The sequence below is a fragment of the Vipera berus genome (genome assembly GCF_964194415.1).
Source record: "Vipera berus genome assembly, chromosome: 12".
Classification (NCBI taxonomy): Eukaryota; Metazoa; Chordata; class Lepidosauria; order Squamata; family Viperidae; genus Vipera; species Vipera berus.
Window position 1 is genome coordinate 7,750,569 of NC_138215.1, and position 27,727 is coordinate 7,778,295.

The 27,727-nt window shown below is 42.2% G+C and overlaps 1 protein-coding gene across 1 annotated transcript in view; it reads right to left on the reverse strand.

The window, feature by feature from the left end:
- MCTP2 (multiple C2 and transmembrane domain containing 2) overlaps window positions 1-27,727 on the reverse strand; it is a 145,556-nt gene that overhangs the window by 21,107 nt on the left and 96,722 nt on the right. The window contains exon 18 of the mRNA XM_081337633.1: window positions 8,506-8,628. Coding sequence (XP_081193759.1) covers window positions 8,506-8,628 — 123 coding nt within the window. The remainder of the gene's footprint in view (window positions 1-8,505; window positions 8,629-27,727) is intronic.

Consider the following 27,727-nt stretch of genomic DNA (forward strand, 5'->3'; position numbering starts at 1 on the left):
CAAAGCACAGAAAAAGGGAAGTAACAGTAAGCAAAATATATCAGAGGCTGGAGATTGGAAAAAAGAAAGGAACTAATAACTAAATTTAATTTGTATCACATCTATTTACTAACCCTCCCCAAATTCTACCCTTCTTGTTTCCAGCATGTCCATACACTAATTTGTACCTGGTTTTTTATTCGTTAAACGTTTGCCACTGTCTTCCTGAAGATCTCTTATGAACCCCATTCAGCCATCACTTTCACACTCTTCCTCTTTCTCTCAATTCACTCATTCTTCTTTCATTTATTGGTTTTCAGATTCAGCCCTGATTCTTTCTCTCTGTAGGGCAATATGTTCTTAACATCATTCATATCAGTGATTCCTTTTTGGATTCCATCCACATCAATCCAGCACCCATTCATTCTCCTCTTTCCTCTTGCTTTATCCACACACACAAAAGTATGCCACTACCACAATATCTGACTGAAGTTTCAGTTTCTTTTGGCACACCCAACTCTCATTTCCATATAGCAAAGTGAGCAGTGGGGAGTGAAGAGATCGGAACTCATTGCTTCACACCGCAATGAACAAGGACATGCATTCAATTTCGCTTCTATTAAGATTGTTGGATGAGCAGGCACAAAAAAAGCCAGGGCAATGATTGAAGCCTGGGAAACAGGCCCCTTGTCAGTCAACAGGAGTGCTGATTTACCACCAGCTTATCAGGTACTTGGGAGGGCTTGGCAGCCCAAGGAAACAGCCAATAGCCAGCCATCAGCACATTAATCAACCAATAGGAAGCCACACCCAACCACATAAATACAACACAGAGAACAGCCTGAAGCACACATTCTGGTAGATAGAAGTTCCCTGAGGATGGACTCCAGCATAAGCCCAAAAGCTCGGAAGACTAAACCTCTGGTCCTGGTGACCGACCCAGATTGGATCCTGCAATATTTGCCCACCATAACGGTTTCTCTAACTTTCTACCAGTATTTGCTCATCTAAAAAATTCTACCACTGTATATAAAGAGAGATTCATATTGGAATATTATACCTTTAAGTATGCTCTCCATGTAGTTGGAAAGATGGAAATTGTATTTTATTTTGTAGACAACCTGTAGCCAGCATAAAATGCCACAGCCCTAATTGAGCTTGCCCCTATGATTGTAAGTCATTCCAGCTGTTAAGTGGGTCACTGGGTGACTGCACTGATTTTACAACCTATTTTGTGTGAGTCATTACACAAACTCTGCAGTTATTAAGTGACTTCACTGCCTGCAATGGGCAGTTCTTCCCAGAAATCAGAAGTAAACATTTGTTTCTGACAAAGAAAAAAAAAGTCCTAAATTTTGGTCACAGGAAGGGACCATGAAGTCCAAAATACCCTTTTTGGAGTCACATGCTTCTAAAAAGTAAAACAACTAAGAATTTTTTTCCCCGGTCTTCCCCGCGTTTTGCACAAAACTGCTTGCCCCAGAAAGGAACCGTGTGATAGGTATGTCCGCAATGCCAATTAAAAATCGCTAATTTATTTTTTCCTTTAACAACCATCTTTTTCTTTAACTTTCAAGGATGCGAAGGCTTTAAAAAAACAAAACAACACCCACCCCACCCACCCCACCCCCGAAAAACAGCAGCACCAACTAGCCCTCATCCAAGAAAACATGTTAACAAAACATGTGAGGTCTAATTGTTCTGAAGGCCAGGAGGTTTTGAGAGACCCTATTTTATGTTATTTTAATTCATTGCCAAGTTTCTTTACTGGTAAGAGGTTTTTGTTCCTCATCTGACAAATGAACCAGTTGGAATGTCAAGGCTGAGTTTCTGAACACAGCTGTGTTTTTTTTTTCTTCTCCTCCTATTGTTGCTTATTTCAATGATTGTTCCCTCCCTTTAGGACCATTACGAAAACATTAGGAGGCAGAAAACACATTAGCGCACACGTAATCAATCTTAAGAATCAGATACAAAATTCTATACAGCGTTATCATGCCAATTGTTAAAAGAGAGGGTTAAAAAAGAGAGTGAGGTAGTGAGGTTATGAAGAAATGTCAGGGCAGCTTGAATCTCGGTGTTTTGTGTGTGTGTTTTTTAATACAGGCAACATATAAAAATATTCTTTTGGGTTAGTTGAATGCTAGTATGTGAATAGGCTGATTTTTTTTTTTTAAAAAAAGCCTTATGTGCTTTAATAAAGGGACACAAATATAGCAGAATGAAAGAGATCCACCAAAGCAAAATTAAAAACAGTGTTGTTGAAAAATTACAACAAAGAAGGTGGGAGCCCAGGAACTTGAAAGGGAAAATTAATCTAGGACCGGGCTCTATAAAGCAAAATATTAAGTTGTCTTGGCATCAAAAAGAAATGCAGCTAAAAGGTAAAATGTCAACATATGGTGCGTTATGGGTCCTATGGGTCATCCCAAGTGAGACAAAATGTAAAGGAGCAATGGTTGCAAACTCTCTGATTTGGTCCCATGAGGTAAGACAGAAAATACTTCAATTCTGTCCTCTGCTATTTGGGGCTTCTCCATGTTCTCCTCAACTAGTCGTCTTCCCTCTTCTAGTGGGGATCAAGGAGAAATAATTGAAAATGTCAAACATTTTGGCCAATTGTCTATGGAGATTCTCAGTCATCCTGCTCATGGTTGTCCCAAAGGTGCTTTTTCAAAAGGCAATTTTTGAAGAGGTTTTTTTTTCCCTTGAAGAGGTTTCCCTTTTCATCCAAGAACCTTCTTAGATGAGAAGTAAAACATCTTCAAGGAAAAACACAGTCCAGTTGCCTTCCGAAAAAGCGCCTTTGGAACATTTCAGCCATTTTTTAAATTTTTTAATTTTAATCCCATTTATATCCCGCCCTTCTCCGAAGACTCAGGGCGGCTTACAATCTAAAGCACAATGTGCTTAGCAATAGCCTTCATTCTATGTATATGCCTGCTTATTAGGGCTTTCGGGCCCCCCCAAGCGGCATTATTACAAAGTCAGCTTAATTGCCCCCAACAATCTGGGTCCTCGTTTTACCTACCTCGGAAGGATGGAAGGCTGAGTCAACCTTGAGCCTGGTGGGACTCGAACCTGCACTAATTGCAGGCAGCTGGTGTTACTTAGGGAGGCATTAGCCCACTGCTCCACCAAGGCTCCACCAATTGTTTAGAGGGCCACAATAGAGGACCAGACAAAGTCCCATGGCAATTGGCATGTGTGGCTATTCCCCCTTTATGTCCCACTACACTGCCTCACCATAGTGGTGGTGGTGGTGGTGACAGTATTGGGATTCCTGAGCAGGATGAGCCAAGAATACCAGGAGTTGAATGCCAAGAGTCCACATTCCATAAGGATCATCAAGCCATGAAGTTCATCACCGTTGTCCAACCTGAAGCAAGCAGGCACCTGTATCAGGCAGCAGAGATATAAGGAAATGCTAGAAGCAGATGATCGCTTTAGTGAGGGGAAAGGAAACCTTTCATACTGCACGAAAGAATGCAGAGGTAAGCCACTGTTGTTTTGACCAGGAAAACCTCATGCATTGGTAGGATGAAGTGACTGAATGGAGAGGCTCCTACAAAGACGAGGGGCTCAAACTATTTCCAAAGCACCAAAAGGCAAGATGAGAAACAATGGATGGAGATTAACTAAGGAGAGAAACAATCTAGAACTAAGGAGAGAGCAATCAACCAATGGAACACCTTGCCTTCAGAAGTTATAGGTGCTCCATCACTGGAGGCTTTTTTTTAAAAAAAAAAGACTGGATAACCATTTATCTGAAATGGTATAGTGCAGGGGTAGGCAACCTCAGCATGGACTTCAACTCCCAGAATTCCTGAGCCAGCATAGCTGACTCAGGAATTCTGGGAGTTGAAGCCCATGAGTCATAAAAGAGCCGAGGTTGCGTACCCCTGGTATAGTGTCTCCTGCTGAAGCAAGGGAGTTGGACTAGAAGACCCCCAAGGTCCCTTCCAACTCTATTATTCTATGTTCTATTCTACGTTCTAGAGAACTGGATGATGGACACTTAAGGTCCAATGATGTTCAACATATTATTGAGGGAAAACTAAGAATCTTTCAGAGTGCTAATGGTGTAATTGAAATAGCTAAAGTCTTCTGCCTCTGTAAGTGCCAATGCTACTATGTAGGAAAAGGAATCCAAAGCCGCAAAGACAGAATTACAGTCGGAAGGTGGAATATACAAAGCACGAAAGTGGGACAGCTCAACACAGTAAGAAGATGAAACAAATCGACCACACATTGACATTTTAAGCATCAGTGAGTTGAAATGGACCGGAATTGGACAATTTCAGTCAGAGGATCGTACTGTTCCTTAGTCAGCGCATGAAAAACAAAGAAGGAATGGCACCGTTGCCATAGAAGGAGACAGCAAAATAGAACTCGAGTATAATGCAGTTAATGACGATTACTTATTGGACAGCACAGGGGAACAACCTGCCTCCAGAATCGGTGAATGCTCCAACACTGGAAGCTTTTAAGAAGAGACTGGACAGCCATTTTTCTGAAATGGTATAGGTCAGGGATCAGCAACCTGAAACAGTGAAAGAGCCACTCGGAACCGGTTCCCTCACAAAAGGAAAAACTAGGAGCCGCAAAAAAATGTGTGCACATGCGCATACATGCGCGCATGCGCAGAACAGGGTTTGACTGAAGAGTGGAGCCAAGGCGAGATATGCACCTACCCTGCATATTTGAATTGATTGGTTGAACTTTTTTAGTCCCACTTTTTTTTGGGACTGCACATGTCAGAGGACTGGGAGCCGCAGTAGACGGCTGAAAGAGCCGCATGCGGCTCCGGAGCCGCGGGTTGCAGACCTGTGGTATAGGGTTTCCTGCCTGAGCAGGGGGTTGGACTAGATGACCTCCAAGATCACTTCCAACTTTATTATTATTACTAGTATTAGTATTAGTATTAGTATTAGTATTAGTATTAGTATTAGTATTAGTATTAGTATTAGTATTAGTATTAGTATTAGTATTAGTATTAGTAGTATTAGTATTAATTGGGAAGCCAGGTTCACTTAATAACTTGCTAACTTAGAAATTTTGGGCTCAACCGTGATCATTAGTTAAGTGTAGTTGGATTGTATGGCCAAAGAAACAGAAATAAAGCAGGAGAACAAGATCAATTTCTGCTAATCCAATTATATTTTTTAGGGCTACTACAACCACCAGAACGCTTATAGACATGAACATTACTAAACACAGCACACAGAACTCATATTATGACCATATTATTGGTACCAGGAAAAGGAAGTTATAAGAATTCGGTTGTAAGGAAGACTTCAGAAAAATATAATAGACAAATGTGGCCACAGGCTGACTGTGAAAGAGATCATAAACTGTTCATGTGTTAAGTTCCAGGTTAAGCTAAAAGGGAAGAAGAAAGCCAGACAGTTTTCGGGAATATGGACCTGAGAATATATCCCCCATTAGGAATCTTTTTTTCAAGTCCTAAACCTCATTGATAAGGAACCAGAGGAACTGTGAAACGAAATGAAATCTTTATAAAGGTCACCAAAATCAAGAAAAAGTTGCTATGGGTGAATGTGAAAAGAGACGGGCAGCCAAAGATGAAAAAAACAGAAGAAAACAAACGATGTCAGAACAGACAGTGGAAATTGCCAAGAACAGAAGAGAAGTCCAGGCCAAGAATGACAAAGATCACAAAAAGGAACTCAACAAAGAATGTCAGAGAGCTGTTAGAGGAGATGAGAAGCAACAGGGCAACATCTGTAAAGACATGGAAGCAGACATGGGGAAAAGAAGAACAGCTTTCCAAAGGAACTCAGAGTTTGAGTTCCAACTTTGAATTTGTTTCCTAAAAGTTGCCAGTGTATGGAGGGGAGCTGGTACAAATACGATCAATCAAAGATGGAAGAGATCTACTGAACTGCAGGAAGGTCAACATCCAAAATATTTTGGAAAACATTCTCTATTTGCGAAAATTTCTAGGAAAAGAAGGTGAAGTTGTATCAACCATCAAGGGATGGAAACTAGTCAAGGAGAAAACCAACCTAGAACTAAACAGAAATTTCCTGACAATGAGAACAATTAATCAGTGGTTTGGCTTCCCTCCAGAAGTTGTGGGTGCTCCATCACTGGAGGTTTTTAAGAAGAGATTGGACATCCATTTGTCTGAAATGGTATAGGCTTTCGTGCCTGAGCAAGTTGTTGGTCTAGAAAATCTTCAAGGTCCTTTTCAACTCTGTTAATCTGTTATTCAACCCTCCTACTCATTACCAGATCAGAAAGCTTCGGGAACTGAAGATATATAGCATGCAACAACAACAACAACAACAACAACAACGAAAAGAAGAAGCACTCGGTGGAGTAGGTTGGAATGAATGAGGTTCTACCATCTGAAACGGAGAAACTACTTGAAGGATCTCTCCATGAAATACTCTAATCCTTATAGTACAATGACTACTGTTCTTGCTTCAATTCTTTCTTATGGATGCAGGGAGTCCTTGACTTACAACAGCTCATTTAGTGACCATTCAAATTTACAACAGTACTGGATAAAGTGACTTTTGATGGCTTTTCACCCTTACGACCATTGCGGCATCCCCATGGTCAGGTGATCAAAATTCGGACACTTGGCAACTGATTCGTATTTATGATGGTCACAGTGTCCAGGAGTCACCTTTTGCCACCTTCTGACAAACAAAGTCAATGGGGAAGCCAGATTCACTTAACAACTGTGGCAAGAGAGGCCATAAAATGGGGCAAAACCCACTTAACAACTGTCTTGCTTTAACAAGAGGAACTTTGGACTCAAGTGAGGTCATGAATCAAGGAATACCTTTATTAGGATTTGGAACGTGCCTTCACGAGAGAGAACTTTGCAAAAACACAGTAGGAGCAGCGAACAAGAGGATTCTCTGCCTAAAGAATAATCAATAGCAACATCCATCATCTATTTAGCTGTTTTTCACAACATCTGGGATTTTAGTGAGCCACTGAAGGGTCGCCGGAGGGGAAGTGATGAAGAGCAATAGTTTGGAACTCTGTATCCTCAGCCTAGATCGAATTTGCTAGACTTTTATACCCTTTCTGTGAAAATCTTCTTGCATTTAATGGCTAGTTTGTTCCCAAATCCCCTCTACTGGGAAAAGCTCTCATTTTCCAGATGCAATAAAAAAAAACTAAAAAAAACATGCTAAATGTGGACTTGGGATTTAGTTAGGATCACCTGGCCTCTTATCATTTGTCATTGTTCTCAGCATGCCCGAAAAAAATGGTTAAGTAAAAATAAAATTTGTCATATCTCTGGGGAGACAGGAGAAGAAACCCATTAGAGACTCACAACCAAAGCAGCAATATTAATATTATCAGTTTTACAACAGCAATAAAATGGGGGTGTTTAAATGGCTCCAATTTGCTTCAAGATGCTATTTCTTAATTCTGTTGCAGCGCGTGCTTCCTTCCAAAATGGGGGATAGGCAGTTCCAAAGCTGCCGACAAATTTTAATTTTAAGACAGAAATAGGAGAAAATGATTAAATATCAAGAAGCAATCATATAGACCAGTGCTTCCCAAACCCTGGGTAAAAGTGGTTGTTTTTTTTTCTTTAGATACCAACACACAAACCCATTACCCAATCACAACAGGGATGCTTAAATTGATTTAAAGTGTTTTGGATAAAAACAACTTCCTGACAAATGGTTTTGGGTAATGAAGGAAAAATTTTTGTGAAGCACTGATATAGATTGTTGTTTGTGAGAACATGAGCAAGTGGTTAGACAAGGAGACCTGAGCTCATTGGTAGCCTCACACTGCAATGAACAAGGACATTCATTCAATTTCACAACTATTATGATTGTTAGCTGAGCAGGTACAAAAATAGCGAGAGAAATGATTGAAGCCTGGGAAACGGGCACCTTGTCAGCTGATTTACCACCAACTTATCAGATACTTTGGAGACGAGGGTGCAGTGGCACAGGAAACAACAATGAACAACTTAATAGCTAGCCATCAACAACCTAATTAACAACTGAAAGCTGCACCCAGCCAGGCACCATATAAATACAACACATAGAACAGGCCAGTGCACACTCTGGAGAGTGAGGTTCTTTGATGATGGGCCCCAAAGCTTGGAAGAATAAAGCTTTGGTCCCGGTGAACGACTCAGATTGATCCTATAACATTATCCTGGGACAGTTATACTTCCTTCACTTGTGAGATTGCTGTTTGCTGCTCAGAGTTGGAGGAACTCATAAGTCCAGGAAATAAATAAAATTCTTATCCTAACCTCATCCACTTTTTGGAGAATCAACAAGCACACTTAGTGCTGATTTTCCCAGGCAATTACAGGATTCCCAGGCTGTGTTTCATGGAGCAATAAAATGAAGGTTATCAACTGGGATTTACCAACCATGCCAGCCTGCTCCTCAAAGGATGAGAGTGTTGTTGGTCTAGGAAAGGTTATCCTTGTCTGATTCCCATTCTCCTGCATTGCACAAATGAAGTCCCAGATGGATCTGAAAAATAACACACACACACCACACCTACCTGGGGGTCTTGTATGATTAAGGCTTTATCAGGACTGCTCAGGGAGATGTTGTACACAAAGAGCATCAACAACGCTAAGGGCACCATGTAGGGCTCAAAATGCCACACTGTGGTCACAAACACCTGGCGAAACAAGAGTAGGCAGGTTAGTTACATTACTGTATTAGCATGAAGTTCCACCAAGGACAGAATATAACGTTAAAGGAAAGCAAGAAAGATAGGAGAAGAAAGCTTTCAAGACTTTACATCTGAAAATAATGCTTGTAGCTTTGCGTCTCTGCTGACCTCTGATTCCTGACTGCCCAGCCTCCTGAGGTTTGCATTCGTGTCAGATGCATCAGCCTAGAATGCTTTTATATTTCTTGGTCCGAGTGTAATCTGCAAGGACTGTTTGCATCCCTTTCTCCTTTTAAATCTTACATGCATATCAACAATGAAAGCGGATAAATCTATAAAAAGTTTAAAGCATCTCCAAATACACACACACACACACACACACACACACACACACACACAGAAAATGTAACAGGGCAGAAAAAAAAGTAACCTCCTGCAGAAACCTTTTTTTTTCCCCTAAAGGAACATCTCCAATCCTATTGTTCAAATCATGAAGGAGTTCTTGAGAATGTTTTCCCCCTTCACCAGCCCAAATGGCGAAGAGGCTGGAGATCCAGAATCTGATGGGTGACTTGCATGCAACCTTCAACTACCCTTTGGATGGTTTTGAGAAAATGCTTGGAGCAGGTGTGTTGAAAACCACAAGTGTAGTTATCTGTGTTGAGATGGGAAGCAAATGAAAACGACTGTGTAATTCCTAAAGGAGACACTGCACCTGGAAAAAAAGAATGAGGCAGGAAGGGGCTCCATAAACTCACCCCTTCCTGAGGGTGCCTCCCCAAATGCCCATTAAAGGACCATTCAACCCTGCCTATCCTCATTTGCCCATCTCATCAACATCTGCCTCCGGGTAGCTGCCCCTGAGCCCAAACGGAGAGTCCTAAGTTTAGTCAAATTTCTATTATTATTATTTTTAAATAGAAAACAGATGTCCCATTTCAAATTCACCTGAGATGGAAAAGTTCCGTAGGGAGGGAATCTAGCCAGGGAAACATCACCGGCTCAGCTGAGAAAGCAGGGACAATGGCATGTACCAGCAACACAAATCACATTTCTAAATTAGAACTGGTGCTATTTTGGCAAAGGCTGTAAAAAGTTGGCAATAGTGGGGAATATCTGTAGCTCGGATGTAGGATAAGGGTGAAGGTTCATTCTCCGAGCTTGTGGTTTGCTTTACGAATTTTTTGTTACCAGTCACATCTTCGGCAGAGTTCAGTCCCCTATTATGCTCCACTGAAGACGTTATCTAGCCTGGTAATGAAACGTTCAGGAACCAACCCACAAGCTCAGAGAACAAACCTTCGCTCTGTAAAAAAAGTACTTGAGGATGGCAAAGGGGGTTACCGCGAGCAAAGCACCCGTTTTCCGAATGCCAAAATCCTTGCGTACGTTCAAGGCGCCCCCAGACCCTGATGGCCTGGGATGTTTCATGTGTAAATATTTCTCTTTGGCGGCTGGGTTTCAACAGCCGAGATTAAGCGAGCATGTGGTAAAGTCACCCTTGAGTAAAGTTCAGTTCCTAACTACATGGATGGATGGCAAGAGCAAGAAAATGACACAAAAATCCTCTTGGCAAACCTACAGGAGCAGTTTTCCACCGCTTCCTAATGGGGATCCAGCCAAGGATTAACCAAGATTCTGCTTCATTTGCTCAAGTTCAGGCAACACCAGAGAGCAGCTATCACCCCCATGTGCACGGCCGCTTCGATAGAAATTCTCACTTTCACTGTGGACATTGCGTTTACCATCCTTTCAGGCTGATAGCTGAGCAGAGATTGACATTTATTTATTTATTTGCCAAAGACCAAAAATTTCCCTAGACATCTGTTTTAAGGAGTGCCTAAGAAGCAGAGCTGAAGTCCAAAGTAGCAACTGCTATTCCAGAAGATTCTGGGCAATTGACAAACTCCACACAAAAGTAGTAAAACAAGTTTAAAAAAAGACAAAAGTCACATAAACAGGCAGCCCTGACTAAAACACTTAAGTCTTTTTTGGGGCCAGCAGGCAAAAGAATGCAACCTGAATGAGTAAACAAGATTTTTAAACTTTTAAAGATTTTTTTTTTAATCAGTGGAACAACTTGCCTCCAGAAGTTGTGAATGCTGCAACACTGGAAGTTTTTAAGAAGAGACTGGACAGCCATTTGTCTGAAATGGTATAGGGCAGGGGTCGGCAACTTCGGCTCTTTTATGACTCGTGGACTTCAACTCCCAGAATTCCTGAGCCAGCATAGCTGGCTCAGGAATTCTGGGAGTTGAAGTCCACGAGTCATAAAAGAGCCGAGGTTGCCTACCCCTGGTATAGGGTTTCCTGCCTGAGCAGGGGGTTGGACTAGATGACCTCCAAGGTCCCTTCCAGCTCTATTCTGATTGATTGACTGACTGATTGATTGATCGAATATAAAACCACCATATTAACCACAGAGCTTTGGAGAGAAATAATCTGAACTAGTCCGAAGCATCAGAGTCTTAAGAGCAACTAAAATGGGCTACAATCACCTCTGTTCCAGAAAAGAGACTGAATGTAAACTGAAAGAATACCGTGTCCAGTTCTGGTCACCACAATACAAAAAAGATGCTGAGACCCTTTAAAGACTGCTGAGAAAAGCAGCAAATACGATAAGGGGACGGGAGGTTGAATGACACAATGAATGATGGAGGGAAATAGATAGGCCTACTGAAGAGAAGGATTAGAGGGCAGATGATGTCTTTCAGCACTCAAGGAGTTGTCACAGAGAAGAAGGGCTGGACTTATTCTCCAAAGCACCTGAGGGCAGGACAAGAAGTAACAGGTGGAGGCTTGTTGTTGTTGTTAGCTGCGAAGTTGTGTCCGACCCATCGCCACCCCATGGACAACGTTCCTCCAGGCCTTCCTGTCCTCTACCATCTTCTGGAGTCCATTTAAGCTCAGGCCTACTGCTTCAGTGACTCCATCCAGCCACCTCATTCTCTGTCGTCCCCTTCTTCTCTTGCCCTCAATCTTTCCCAGCATGAGGCTCTTCTCCAGTGAGTCCTTCCTCCTCATTAGGTGGCCAAAGTATTTGAGTTTCAACTTCAGGATCTGGCCTTCTCAAGAGCAGTCAGGGTTGATCTCCTCTAGGACTGAGTGGTTTGAACGCCTTGCAGTCCAAGGGACTCGCAGGAGTCGTCTCCAGCACCATAGTTCAAAGGCATCAATTCTTTGGCGCTCAGCCTTTGTTATGGTCCAACTTTCACAGCCATACATTGCAACTGGGAAGACCATAGTCTTGACTATACACACTTTTGTTGACAGAGTGATGTCTCTGATTTTTAGTGTGCTGTCTAGGTTTGCCATGGCTTTGCTCCCAAGGAGCAAGCGTCTTTTAATTTCTTGGCTACAGTCTTGTTAAGGCTTGTTAAGAGAGGTTCAACTCAGAAATAAGGAGAAATTTCCTGAACAATTAAATCAGTGGGATGGCTTGCCTCCTGGAGTTGTGGGTGCGCCGTCGCTGGAGATTTTCAAAAATAGACTGGACAGCCATTTGTCTGGAATTGGGATAAGGCCTCCTGCCTTGAGCAGGGGTTGGACTAGACGACCTCCAAGGTCCCTTCCAGCCCTGAGAGCCTATGAAATGACTTCCTAGCATTCATTCCCAGTGGATCTCTTCCAGAGTCAATTAGTTAGGAAAAATCCTTGATCCAAATGCTTTTCCTAAAGGACTGATTTTTTTCCCCCAACTACATGCACAATCCTTCCATTCCTGAATGGCTATTTCGACGTAAAATGGCTTGTCTGCCGCTACCCTTTTTCCTACCCTGGAGTCATTCTAAGCATGGATCATTTCCAACCCACCCGCTTCGTTTCTGCTCAGGTCTGAGCCAAGTTCAACCGCTCTTCTGCTGCTGCCATAGAAGAAAATCACTCTTTTATTGTACAACACCACATAAAATATAAAGGGTCACAGTCAGAAAGGGAGGGGAGGGGGGATGAGCTTTGCATATGTGCCACTAACCCAAATCCACAGGAGATTTAAACACAGTTACCGTTTTTATTGAACCATAACGCCTGCGTTACAGAACCACACTCAAATAATCAGATGGCATTTTAAATATATCTCCGTTTCTAAATTAACGGGAAGGGGTAGAGAACAAGGAGAGCCCGTAATATTGCCAGCAGCATGACTACGCAATAAAACTGTCCCGAATCCCACAGGTCATTCACTTTCCAAGCACAAAACCATCTGAAAAAGGCCAGGGAAGAAAGGAATTTAAAGCAGCCATTTGTGCTTAAAAAAAAAAAAACACCACACACATTAAAACCAAATGAGTACTTAAGGCACGTGTCATGGAGTTTTGAGACTAGGTCAGGGGTAGGCAACCTTGGCTCGGGAATTCTGGGAGTTGAAGTCCACGAGTCATAAAACAGCCAAGGATGCCTACCACTGGACTAGGTGATAGGTTCAAACCAACATTAATGCTTTGCCTAATGTTTGAAATCCAAAGTTAAATCTTACTGTCCCAAGAACCTGCTGGCTGAGGAATTTTGGGAGTTGAAGTCCACAAGTCATAAAAAGGGCCAAGTTTGAAGACCCCTGATATACAGGCTTAACATTTGCCTGACACAACCTTGCATCAGGTTATAGGGTAGGGTGAGAGTAACAGTGAGCAAAGCTGTTGTTCTGCAGGGTAAAAATATTACACACCCATCATTCAATGCAAGCAGGTAAGCCCATTCCAGGGGTCTTCAAACTTGGCCCTTTTATGACATGTGGACTTCAACTCCCAGAATTCCACAACACTGCCTGACATTTCAGGATCATGGATAGCACTGAACTGCTGCAGTCTCTCAAGATTTGGTGATCTCAGAAGAATGGAGGGTTATTTAATCTTGCAAGATTGGGAAGGAGGGAACCCTAGCATTCCTTCAAAGCAGCTGTAGCCCCCGGAGTCTAAATAGACTACTATAATAATAATAATAAAGTTGGAAGGGACCTTGAAGGCCATCTAGCCCAACCCCCTGCTCAGGCAGGAAACCCTATACCATTTCAGACAAATGGCTGTCCAGTCTCTTCTTAAAAACTTCCAGTGTTGGAGCATTCACCACTTCTGGAGGCAGGTTGTTCCACTGGTTAATTGTTCTCACTGTCAGGAAGTTTCTCCTTAGTTCTAGGTTGCTTCTTTCCTTGATTAGTTTCCATCCGTTGCTTCTTGTCCTGCCTTCGGGCGCTTTGGAGAACAGCTTGACTCCCTCTTCTTTGGGGCAGCCCCTAAGATATTGGAACGCTGCTATCATGTCCCCCCTCGTCCTTCTCTTCACTAAACTAGACATACCCAATTCCAGCAATCGTTCTTTATATTTTTTAGCCTCCAGTCCCCTAATCATCTTTGTTGCTCTTCTCTGCATTCTTTCTAGAGTCTCAACATCTTTTTTACATCGTGGTGACCAAAACTGGATGCAGTATTCCAGGTGTGGCCTTACCAAGGCGTTGTAAAGTGGTATTAGTACTTCACGTGATCTTGATTCTATCCCTCTGTTAATGCAGCCTAGCACTGTGTTGGCTTTTTTGACAGCTGCAGCACACGGCTGGCTCATATTGAAGTGATTGTCCACTAGGACTCCGAGATCCATCTCAAAGTTGCTACTATTGATTTCTTGGGGTAATACATAGGCACATACAGTAAACAGATTTCTCTCCCATAAAGTCACACTCTCTAAGAAAGATTCTTCCAAGCTAATTCAAAAAAAAAGTTTATAAATACTGCAGCTCACCCCTTTCTGGCTGTTTCAAATATTCCATGCTAAAGAACAGATCTAACTGCAAGTTGAATTTAAGGGCAGGCAAGAGAGAGAGAGAGAACCATCTCAAATGTTTTAGTAATTAAATAAATGTGCATAATGAACCATATGCCCAGGAGGGGCCTCTTTTTCATGCAGGCCAGATTTTTGCTTGAATTTTTAATTTTTATATACAGATGAAAAACTGGGCATGATGGAACAGCCCGGTGAGGTAACACGCCAGCCGTGTGGCACAGGAAGAAGAAGAAGCTGTCAGAATGAGGTTGAACAGAACGTCTGGGTATCTGTGGGTCTAGGTTTCATGGCTTACAGACAACCACCAGAAAAATCCTTGCAACCTTCCCTCCTTTGGGAAACTGTTTTAGACATCTGTTCAAAGTTTCCATAGCTTTTTCGACCCAACACCAAGAGAAGGAGGAGGAGGAGGAGGAGGAAGAGGAGAGGAGGAGGAGGAGGAAGAAGAGGAGAAGGAGGAGGAGGAGGAGGAGGAGGAGGAGGAAGAGGAGAGGAGAAGGAGGAAGAAGAGGAGGAGGAGAGGAGGAGGAGGAGGAGGAGAAGAAGAAGAGGAGGAGGAGGAGGAGGAAGAGGAGAGGAGGAGGAGGAGGAGGAGGAGGAGAAGAAGAAGAAGAAGAAGAAGAAGAAGAAGAAGAAGAAGAAGAAGAAGAGGAGGAGGAGGAGGAGGAAGAGGAGAAGAAGAAGAAGAAGAAGAAGAAGAAGAAGAAGAAGAAGAAGAAGAAGAAGAAGAAGAAGAAGAGGAGGAGGAGGAGGAGGAGAGGGAGGAGGAGGAGGAGGAGGAGGAGAGAGGAGGAGGAGGAGGAGGAGAGGAGGAGGAGGAGAAGAGGAGGAGGAGGAGGAGGAGGAGGAGGAACAACCACAACCACAACATCAACAAGAACAACAACAACAAAAAGAAGAAGAACAACAACATAATGGCCAGTTCCTTGGAACAAATCAAGGATTCTTCTGCTCTTTGTGGGACCTTGTGAGTTGGTCTCACTGTTCCAGTTTGCCTTTGAAGCTTAAGCCAAAACACTGTGCAAAGATAAACCCAATGATTAAACTGATGACTTTTTCTGAGCTTCAGTAATAATTTACATTCTCATTTCCGGGCCTATCCTTTTTGCTAGAATAACATGGTCTAGACAGCCAAGCTTTCAAAATGCCTATCAATAACCCCCTTGAAATGAAAAAAAAATAAATTAGAATATTGTTACTTCACACCTGCTTAATAAGGAAAGGAAACACAGTTGGAAAAAGGGAGAAACTTCTGAGGTCATGTTAGTTTGCCCCCTTAGGGGAGATAAATCTCTCAATTTCAATTTCTATGAAATTTCTCCTTGTTCCGAACGTGTTAATTTCAGCTCCTTGCTTTCCCTTTTTCCTAGAAACTGTCAAACTCGGTTCATCAAATTCAGGGTTGAAAGTTAAACCAAAACATTTGCACTCCTTTTTTCCAAACATATGCACACATCTTTGCAATTTTGTTTAACATGTTCAGTTAAGCAAGAAAAAGTGACTTCCTCTAATTTCACATTTTGGAACCAGCATACAAACTAAAACTGAGAATTCTGAACAGTCCAATTGGGGATGATGGGAGCTGTAATCCAGTGCTCCTGAACTGCAAAGCAAAAAAAAAGAGAGAGAGAGAACTAGCTAGACTCAAAGATATTGAAATATTGCTTGATAAATTGGTAAAATTAAGTCTTAACACCCTGCTCCCAAATCAGGCTTGCCTGTAACATATTTTCCGTAAACATCTCCTTTCCCCCTTTTGAATTACACAAGTGGCCAATATGATAATGAAACACTTTGGCAGAATTTTGATCTTTTTGGATATGATGACAATTAGCACCACCAAGCAGCCTTCATTTTGTAATGCATTTTTGGCCTAAAGGAAGGCCTGATGTTATTTTTAAAAGTTTCTTATTTTGGAAAGAAAGCATATACAGAGTGCAGGCAGTCCTTGACGTACAACCGCTTGTTTAGTGACCGTTCAAAGTTACAAGGGCGCTGGAAAAAGTGACTTATGACCGTTTGTCACACTTACGACCATTGCAGCATCCCATGGTCACATGATCAAAATTCAGACGCTTGGCAACTGACCCGTAGTTATGACGGTCGCAGTGTCCCGGGTTCATGTGTTCCCCTTTTGCGACCTTCTCATGAGCAAAGTCAATGGGGAAGCCAGATTCATTTAACAACCAGGTTACTAACTTATCAACCGCAGTGATTCATGTAACAACTGTAGCTAGAAAAGTCGTCAAATGGGGCAAAACTCAGTTAACAAACATCTCACTTAACACCAGAAATTTTGGGCTCAAATGTGGTCATAAGCTGAGGATTACCTGTATAGAATAATACTTAGAAAGGACCTGGAAATCTTTTAGTCCAACCGTGCATGTATATATGTGTGACATGATTATGCAATTGCTGTTTAGCGTATTTGTATACAGTCCTATTAAGTTGTTTTATTTAGAAACAACAGATGGAAACTAATCAAGGAGAGAAACAACCTGGAATTAAGGAGAAACTTCCTAACAGTGAGGACAAAAAACCAGTGGAATGGCTTCCCTTCAGACGTTGTGGGTACTCCGACACTGGAAGTTTTTAAGAAGTGACCGGACAGCCACTTGTCTAAAATGGTAGAGAGTCTCCTGCTTGACCAAGTGGTTGGACTAGAAGACCTCCAAGGTCCCTTCCGGCTTTATTCTGATTGATTGAAGTCTTGAGGACATTTAAAAAGTAAATTACTCGTATGGCTCAAACTCTTTTGTGGGCTGCCATTAAAAACCAAATAAATAAATTGCCCTCGGGAAAAAAAAATTACCTAGCCATCTCATCCCAAATCAAGCTATTGTTTTTCCTTTTCTTGACAACATGGTGGAGCAAATATTGGACGTGGAATTTTGGGCATATAAAGAATTCATTCTGCTGCTGAGCAAGAAAAAGTACAAAAGCCCTTTTGCTGAAATGCCGAATAAAAATTACAGCGCAATCTCAAGCAGCATTGATATTATTTTTCGGGAATACTGGACATGCATTTATTTTTTCACCTCTAGTAAAAGCTGATGAAAGCATTAGGCTAGTAATTGGGAGATCGTGAGTTCTATTCCTGCCTTAGGCCCAAAGCCTGCTAGCTGACCTTGGGTTTTCTCTCAACCCTGGGAAGAAGGCAATGGCAAACCATTTCCAAAATCTTGCCAAGAAAATGGCTGGGACTTATCCAGGCAGTCACCAAGACTCAATTCTCTCTCTTTCTCTCTCTCTCTCTCTCTGTGTGTGTGTGTGTGTGTGTGTGTGTTTACCTTCCATTATTAAATTCAGATTCAGTACTATAATAAAGATTCACCACTAACCCCTGGACCTACCTGATCAGTAGGAAGCTACTCACCACCCCCTGTGTCTGTTAGCAGCAAGATTCCACCAAATTACACAATTGTGCAAAGAATAGGGGTACACGGTGAGAAAGCTAAGGAACTCATTAAAATAGCAGCATCGACTGAGAAAGCAAAGTGCAGAGCAAAGAACTTAGTCTTTCCTTTACTAGAGTGAGTCTGAATCCAGTCACTGGCTACCTTCTGACTGCAAACTATGGGAGGTGAAGCTCACCGAATCTAAAAGGCAACAAATAGGTTCCACTACCAGTAGAAATCCTGAATTTTACCTGGTAGGAATGGTCTGGTTATGCAAATCTTTTTCCAAGTACAAGAGCTTGGTACCACACACTATTAAACCTTGCATTCTTGAATGGTTTCATCAGTACGGTAGATTTGTACTAATGTAACAATGACAACTGAATATTGCAAATAAATCCATCCTTTTTCCTGCACTTGGGCAGGAAGGACCAGATGCGTAGGTATCTGGTTCAATAATAATATCCATGAGAAGGATCCGGGAGTCCTAGTGGAACACCACTTAACTTTGAATTTTGGAGGTACCAAAAAAGCCAGCACAACCCTAGACTCCATCAACAGAAGGATAACATCAAGCTTGTTGGGATAGTAGCGCTGAATACAATACTAGTACGTCCACATTTGGAGTAAGTAAAGGTAAAGGTAAAGGTTCCCCCGCACATGCGTGCTAGTCGTTTCCAACTCTAGGGGCCGGTGCTCATCTCCATTTCAAAGCCGAACAGCCAGCGCTTTGGATGTTTCCGTGGTCATGTGGCCGGCATGACTAGACGCCAAAGGCGCACGGAACGCTGTTACCTTCCCACCATAGTGGTCCCTATTTTTCTACTTGCATTTTTACGTGCTTTCGAACTGCTAGGTTGGCAGAAGCTGGGAACGAGTAACAGGCGCTCACTCTGCTACGCGGCACTCGGGATTCGACCCGCCAAACTGCCGACCTTCTGATCGACAAGCTCAGCATCCTAACCCACTGAGCCACCGCGTCCCTTACATTTGGAGTATTGCATCCAATTCTGGTCACCACAATTTAAAAAAAAAAAGATGCTGAGGCTCTAGAAAGGGTGCAGAGAAGAGCCACAAAAATGACAAGGGGTCTGGAAACTAAATCCTATGAAGAACAGTTAAAGGAACTAGGCATGTTTAGCTTAACGAAAAGAAAATTGAGGGGTAATTATAGCAATCACGTCAGCCACAGGGAAGAGGGCATCAATTTATGCTCTATAGTACTTGAAGGTGGGACACAAAGCAATGAAGATCGTTAGAAGGACATCCAACCTGGAAATAAGGAGAAATTTTGCGACAGTGAGAGATATCAAACAGCGGAACAGCTTCCTTCAAGGGAGCTGCAGATACTCCCTTGCTGGAGATTTTCAAGAAAAAAAGATTTAACAAACATTTGTTGAAGATGTTATGCAGATGCCAGCCTTGAGCAGAGGGTTGGACTAGATGACCTCCAGGTCCCTTCCAGCCCTATGATGCTATGATTGTCCTTTCTGTATTCAGATGTTTGTCTTATTTATGCTGCCTGCCCTTCTTTCTTGCTTAAAAAGGTAAAGGTAAAGGTTCCCCCGCACATGTGTGCTAGTCGTTTCTTAATGCTACTGTAATCCCTCCAGTATTCTTTACTGGGATTCTTCCCCCCCACCGCCCCCAATCAATGTTCAGCAGGCTGGGAAACTGATGAAGTTGGGTTAAGATGTTGCATCTACAACATTTAAAGGAGAAAGGAAGAAAAATGTTACTGCCACCAGGATGGAGGACTTGCGGAATGAAGAGGTTTTTCTAACTCTCATAGTTCATTAATACTTGCCAATTCCTCCGCTAGAAGTTATCGCAAAAGCAACAGAAGTTAACTCCTAATGAGTTTATGCTGTTCCAACCTTCTGTTCTTCTCTTTTCGTCCAGGGCACTCAACCAACAGGAATCGTTCCTTACATATCCACAAAGTAGGTGACCTCTCAACCTGCTAGAATCTGGATCACTTTTAGAAAATTGAGGGATGGGGAGGCGAAATTACGTTTTGTGTCCTTGGCACGGCACTCAGGGCTCTGTGGATATTCCACTCCAGCATCATTTCATGGTTATTTTCTACGAATTGTAGCCAGAAGGTAACATTTTGATGTTTTAAGTTTCCTAATGTATTAGACTCTATTTTCCTCAGAACAGACTCGGCTGGAGAAAATTACAGGAAAAGAAGGGAGAATTAGCACTCTCTCCTGTCTTGATAAGAGCAGATGTGTGCAGGGGAATTCCATTTCTTCCTGTCCTCTCCTTTGATTCCAAACTTCCTGCATTTTTATTTAATAAAGGCAATAACAGCCGCAGTGAAAATATCCAGCCTTTATTTTGTACGGTTAAGGTGGGCTCCTGCCTCTTATTTTTTTTTTCCCCCCTAACAACTCAGCGAAGTGGGTTGGGCTAATAATAAGACGAATAATAATGCTAACAACCATTTGGAATAAGTGAGCTGAGCAAGGGATGGTATAAGCCAGATGAAAGGAAAGGAAAACGAAGTTTCTACCATTCTTGATTGTACATTGCCACCTACAGGAATCTCTCTCTCTCTCTCTCTCTCTTTGGAAATAGGAGATTTAATCTGCCGCTGTTGATCTAACTAACTATCTTCTTTCACAAGGCCTCACGTAGGCAATTCCAGGTGGGAGGTGCCTAACGTCCCACCGGATTCAGAACTGAGCATTCCGTATCTCCCAGTTTGTGAGTTAAAACAAAGGAAATGTTCAAGCTTTTCAATGGACTTTACATCGCAATTTTCCCCAGGCTGAGGGAGCTTATGAAAAGAAAGGCATACGAGGTCACCCAAAGGAAAAGCAAATTCACAGGGAAAATAAAGCTTATCATCTTAGGGAACTATCTGCAGCTCAGGGGACCATGGTAATAAGGACCACACGCAAGCATCCCAGTTGCAGAGACTTATTCTCTCCATTCTATAAAGTTAACTTTGCTTTTGTGTACCGGAACAGATACCTGGTACACTGCTCTTTTATGAAGGCAAGCCCTTCTCAGTTTCTGACGGTACAGGTAGTCCTCGACTTATGGCCACAACTGAGCCCCAAATTTCTGTTGTTAAATGAGACATTTGCTAAGGGAGTTTTGCCCCGTCTTAAGACTTTCCTTGCCACAATTTCTAAGTTGAATCACTGCAGTTGATAAGTTAGTAACCCGGTTGTTAAGTGAATCTGGCTTCCCCCATTGACTTTGCTTGTCAGAAGGTCACAAAAGAGGATCCCGTGACCTTGGGACACAGTGACAGTCGTAACTATGAACCAATTGCCGAGCATCTGAATTTTGATCTCATGGGGATGCTGCAAAGGTCGTAACAGTGTAAAATGGGACATCATCCACTTTTTTTTTCAGTGCCGTTGTAACTTTGAACAGTCACTAAATGAACTGCTGTAAGTCGAGAACTACTTGGAATTGAGTCTGGAATAAGCCACTGTAGTCATAACCGGGGTCATTGCATGACCAGATTTGAAGTCACAACTGTTTTTTTGTTTTTTTTTACAATGATCATTAAGTGGATGCTACAATTGTTAAACTAATGTGGCAGGTGTTAAACAAGCCCATTTTCCACAATGGTTGGGCTTGGGATTGTTGTTGGCTTGTTGTTGTTTTTTTGTAAACATTTAAATTTTCACACATCATGGTCATGTGACTGAGGAACACTGCAAATAGCTCTAAGATGGTCTGTTTGTCAAGTGCCCAAATTGTGATCAGGTGACCACAGGGTGGTGTGTTGTAACTCTGAAAACTGGTCATAAGTAGTTCTGGGAAAGTCTGTCCTAACTTTGAATTGTGATTAAAGGACCGGTCATATGTGAAGGACCACCTGTATAAAGAAACATCTTCCATGAAGCTTGCTGATGAACTGGGCCAAAAAAATACAATATTCTACTGCAATATTATAATTTCAGTTTGGCTAGCCCAGGGATAGGCAACCTCGGCTCTTTTACGACTCATGGACTTCAACTCCCAGAATTCCTGAGTCAGCTGACTCAGGAATTCTGGGAGTTGAAGTCCATGAGTCATAAAAGAGCCGAGGTTGCCTACCCCTGGCTAGACTGAAAAGTCAAAAACATCCTGGAAGAGCACTGATGATGTTACCTAGTTTGATAACGAAATGCCTGCAAGAAAACCAGCAAGCTCTGAGAATACATACCCCATCCCAGAAGACCAGAAGGACAATACGGATATCATAGGACAAAGTCGGAAGTCATTCCTTGTCTACTTTTCTTTCTGTTCTTTCCTTTTTCTTTCTTGCATTTTTCCTTTTTCTCTTACCTGAGCCTTTTCTTTTTAAAAAAATAAAAACATTTTTCTCTATCTTTTAACTTTGTATTTTTTTTAAAAAAAATAATAGAGATGTACATAGTGTGTGTGAATGGATGGATGGATGGATGATAGCTGTAGATGATAGACAGATGACAGACAGATGCCGTGTTTCCCCAAAAATAAGCCCTAGCATGATTTTTCAGGATGCTCATAATATAAACCCCACCCCAAAATAAGCCCCACTTAAGATCGTTAGTCAGATGGACGCATTTAGTACAGTATTTCCCCAGACAATAAGACCTAAGTGGAAAATAAGCCCTAATGCGTCTTTTAGAGCAAAAATTAATATAGGGCCCAGTCTTATTTTCAGGGAAAGATAGATAGATGGATAGATGGATAGATGGATAGATGGATAGATGGATAGATAGATAGATAGATAGATAGATAGATAGATAGATAGATAGATAGATAGATAGATAGATAGATAAATAGATAGATAGATGGATAGATAGATGGATGGATGGATGGATGGATGGATGGATGGATGGATGGATGGATAGGATAGGATAGGATAGGATAGGATAGGATAGGATAGGATAGGATAGGATAGGATAGGATAGGATAGGATAGGATAGGATAGGATAGGATAGGATAGGATAGGATAGGATAGGATAGGATAGGAAGATGGATGGATGGATGAATGGATAGGATAGGATAGGATAGGATAGGATAGGATAGGATAGGATAGGATAGGATAGGATAGGATAGGATAGGATAGGATAGGATAGGATAGGATAGGATAGGATAGGATAGGATAGGATAGGATAGATAATAAATGGATCAGGGAGGGAGAGGTGGATGGATGCATGGATGTTGCATGGACAGACAGGGATGGACTGATGCACAGACAGGAATCCAGTTTAATAATGGTGTTGCCAATGTGAGTCTGCAGAGCACAGAGAATTGTCATTCTCCATGATTTGTGGTACAACATAAGCTCTCCTTCCATTAACATCAGCTGGCAGCTGCCTGCAAGTATTGAAAAAACAAAACAAAACCAGAGGCAGCTTTGAAAAGGCAAGGATGCCGGTAATCACAGCAGAACCTACTTGGAATTCAGAAGGAATCCAACGATTAAGAGGTTAGCAGGCAAAACTGAGCCACGGAGTAATGAATGGACCAGAAGAGGGAATTTCTCTCTCCAGAAAGGATCAGATCAGGCAGCTAAAATTATTAGCCTAGTTCTCTGGTAACTGTCACCTGAGGTGGGTCTAATTATAGGTTACTCTTGACAGCAGGCCCACTTTGTAGGGGAGTAAAACAGGACCCCTCACTTGCCAAGCCTGGGCAGAGAAGAAGAGAGAAGTGCAGGAGAGTAGCCAGAAAGACTTGTAAATATGACAGCGTGAACGTAAAAATGATAACGCTCTGCAGTTTCAGAAATAAGATACAAATACAAGTGGACAAGTTAGCTGGAAACATCAGCAGAGAGAGTGTAATTCTCTGATAGGGCAAGACAGAGCAAGCAGTTTCAATTGCTTTCCCATCTGCTCCACTCAAGGTTGTCGTACGATTATTATTTCCATAAGGACAACGGTTGCATAATTTATGAAAGAGATAACGGGACAAAAAAAAGGGGGGGGGATACACATGTTACTCAAGAGGGCACAAAGGTTAGACTGATGGATTCTTTTTTAAAAAAAACAAAATCAGGATTAGTCTCTCTTTCCATGACAGAGGTAGTTCTCAATTTATGACAAGAATTGGGACCAGAATTTCCATTGCTAAGGAGGGTGGCTGCTTAGTGTGTGGCATCTGATTTTGCATCCTTTTCTGCCGTGATTGTTAAACGAATCTAGCTTCTCCCCCTGACTCTCTGGAAAGGCTGCAAATGGCAATCAGATGACCCCGGGATACTGCAACCATTAAAAATACATGTTAGTTGGCCAAGCACTTGAATTTTGATCATGTGAGTGCAGAGATGCTGCAGCAGTCATAAATATATTTTTCAGCACTGCTGTAACTTCAATCACTGAACAAATGGCTGTAAAATTCAGGGCTACCTGTAGCATTAAGATGCAAGAACCTAAGAAGAGTCCTGAAGCGGGATTAGGCCCAGGCCCCATCAGAAACTTCACACAAGTCTGGAGATGCTTCATTAGAGATAAAACCAGTGGTGGGATTCAGCCAGTTCGTACCAGTTCAGCAGAACCGGTAGCTAATTTTTTTGTTGCCCAGGCCCAGACTGGACTTCCAGAAGCAGCACCCACAGAGAGAACCGGTGGTTCACCTATTTGAATCCCACCACTGGATAAAACCACACTTGGAATCCAGCATCCAGTTTTGGTCCCCACAATATAAAAAAGATGTACAGACCCTAGAAAGAATGCAGAGAAGAGCAATGAAGATGATCAGGGGACTGGAGGCTAAAACATATGAAGAACGGTTGAGGGAATTGGGTTTATCTAGTTTAATGAAAAGGTAGGGGTGAGATGGTAGCAGTGTTCCAATATCTCAGGGGCTGCCCCAAAGAAGAGGGAGTCAAGCTATTCTCCAAAACGCCTGAAGGCAGGACAAGAAGCAATGAGTGGAAACTAATCAAGGAGAAAAGCAACCTAGAACTAAGGAGAAATTTCCTAACAGTGAGGACAATTAACCAGTAGAACGGCTTCCCTCCAGAAGTTGTGGGTTCTAAAGAAAAGACTGGAAATGTATAGAGTTTCCTGACTGAGCAGGGGGTTGGACTAGAAGACCTCAAAGGTCCCTTCTAACTCTGTTATTCTGTTTCTGTTATTCTATTAAATGTTCTAGTGGATCCTGCACTGAGCAGGTGATTGGAGTGAAAAGGTCTCCAATGTCTCAACCACTTCTCTGATTCTACCAACACAATCTTTCTTTCATGTAGCAGTCAGGACTAAACTCCCTTTGTTAGTACCATTGTTGGTAACCATCACAATATCTTGGAGACTTCCTTGGATAACTAAAACCATCTGAAGACTAAGCAGATTCCAACATTACTGCTCATGGTGGGCTACTTTGAAACTGAATCAAGAAGAACCTCTACAAAATGTCCTTCAAGCCAAGCTTGACCACTGGTGACCTCATGGATGTGACTATGGAAATTCCTTGCAAACAATGCAGAAATGCTTTGAGATGTTCATTCAGCTACCTAATCTACCTTATAGGAGTGAGACTTCCTGAAAGTCTTCCATACAAGACTTGTTTAGGGCGCCCACCAAAATCTTAGCTTTTCAAGATCAGCTTGGTGCTACCACCTCAGTTCTTAAAGTCTTCTCATGCAAGGCAGCCCTATCTAGGCATGCAAGCATAATTATTATTACATTAGTAATATTATTATTAGTTAATAATTATAATTACTATATTAATTGCATGCAATTCATAAGACATAACCATCTGGGAGTTCAAAGACTTCAACAAGAATTGTTTGTAGTGGACCACTCTAACGATGAACTAAGAAGGATGGAAAAGCCACCATTCCAAAATACATCCTTCAAAATCCAAGATTTTGGTGGCTTCAGAGACATCTCCATGTAGTGTTCTTGTCAACCAAAAAGAACTGATTTGGCCCTGCCTTCCTCCAGGAAGCCCTCCTCTGAACATCCAATGCCTTCTTAACTTTCCAGTCTGGCCCTGGTAGTCTGCCATCACAGAAATAACTAGGTCCTCTTAGCAAAGCCCCGCAAGGAAGCATACAATCTAAACCATTTAGCTTCAGTCATACTACTGAAGGAGATAAGTATCTCTCCGGCCAAGAGGTGGAGAAGTGAGGGACCTGCCCTGATTTTTTTTACGGTTCATGGGATTATTGCAAAAACTCATGGAAAGTAATTAGTTCATGCCTTCCGCTCCACAAGTTTCTAGAAAGCAAAGTCAGAGATGAAACTGAGGGGGGGGGAGGAGAAGGGGAAGGGGAGATGAGGGAGATGGCCATGGAAAGCACACAACCGTCCTTCTGTGGGAGTCTGAAGACCTGGCTCTGCCAGTTGGCTTGGGGACCAAAGGAAGAGTTCCCCCACTGGAGATGGCTGCTGGATTGATGGCAGACTCTATCTCCCCCACCCCCTGCTCTCCATCCATCCATCTTATTGTGATCAAACTGATGTACTCTCCTTGTTTTGTCACTGCTTATTACATTCTTCTACTATTTTACTTCTGTTTTTTATATTCTTTTTAATGTTGTAAGCCACATGGGGCTGCCTCGTGACAAGATAGGTGGCTAATAAATTCACAAATAAATAAAAATGAATAAGCCACAAAAGAAGGGATGGGTGAAAAGGAGTCATGGTGGCACAGTGGTTAAAGGCCAATGTTGCAGGCAAACTCTGCCCACAGACTGGAGTTCAATACTAACCGGGCTCGAGGTTGACTTCACAGTGCTTTACAGCCCTCTCTAAGCAGTTTACAGAGGTTAGTAAAATGAGGACCCAGATAGTTAGGAGCCATAGGCTGACTCTGTAAACCACTTAGAGAGGACTGTAAAGCACTAAGTCTATTGCTATTGCCCTTCCTTCCTTCCTTCCTTCCTTCCTTCCTTCCTTCCTTCCTTCCTTCCTTCCTTCCTTCCTTCCTTCCTCCCTCCCTCCCTCCCTCCCTCCTTCCCTTCCATGGTGCACAGTGGTTAGAATTCAATAATGCAGGCTAACTCTGCCCACTGCCAGCAGTTCGATCCTGACTGGCTTCCAAAGTCGGTAAAATGAGGACCCAGATTCTTGGGGGCAACACGCTGACTCTGTAAACTGCTTAGAGAGAGCTGCAAAGCACTGTGAAGCGGTATATAAGTCTAAGTGCTATTGCTGTGGCTATGGATATTGCTAAAAATGGCGATTGTGAAAAGAGGTTGGCCAGATGTGATTGCGAAAAGAGGATGGTGCTGTCTATTTATAGTTCTGACTGCATCAAACACAAGTGTTCACTCAATTCTGCCTTTTTTTTGCAAATCCCCACAGATTCATAGAATCATAGGGCTGGAAGGGACCTTGGAATTAGGCAGAAGAAGAGGAGAAGTGTGCCTTTATTTCTCCAGGAGCTTCAATTCCTATCTACAATGTTCCTTGAAAAACATTCTGATGGGCTTTTCCAAGAAGTTAAGGAAGGGGGTTAGTTGGACATGTTCTTTAATTTCCCTCAGATTACTTAATTGCATTAAGAAAAACTGTAATTTCATTGAATGACATAATTACCATTAAATCACTACGAACTCTTGATAGAAGGGATAATTATTTCAGGGGTGGGGAAAATTAGGCAGAATGGAGCACAATTCCTCACAACAGCCATTCAATGTTTAAAACCAACCTTTAAATTGTAGAGAGGGTGGAAGGGAGGGAAATGTAATGGTAGAGACTGGCTCTGTATCACAGCCTTAAACTTCCTCGGATGAGATCCTCCAGACATTGCAAAAATGTTCGTGGTGTTTTTTTTAAGTCATCAGTAAGCTTGGCCTTAAAAAGGTAGCTTGAAAGATTATATTTGCTTATGGCTTATATTATATGTACTGATCATGTTACCTAGTTTGGCAATGAAACGTCTGCAAGAAAGCTCAGAGAGCACCAAGGACTCCATAGTCCTCTTCCTGTCTGCACACCCCACCGCCTTCTAACACTGATGATGTTACCTAGCATGGCAATGAA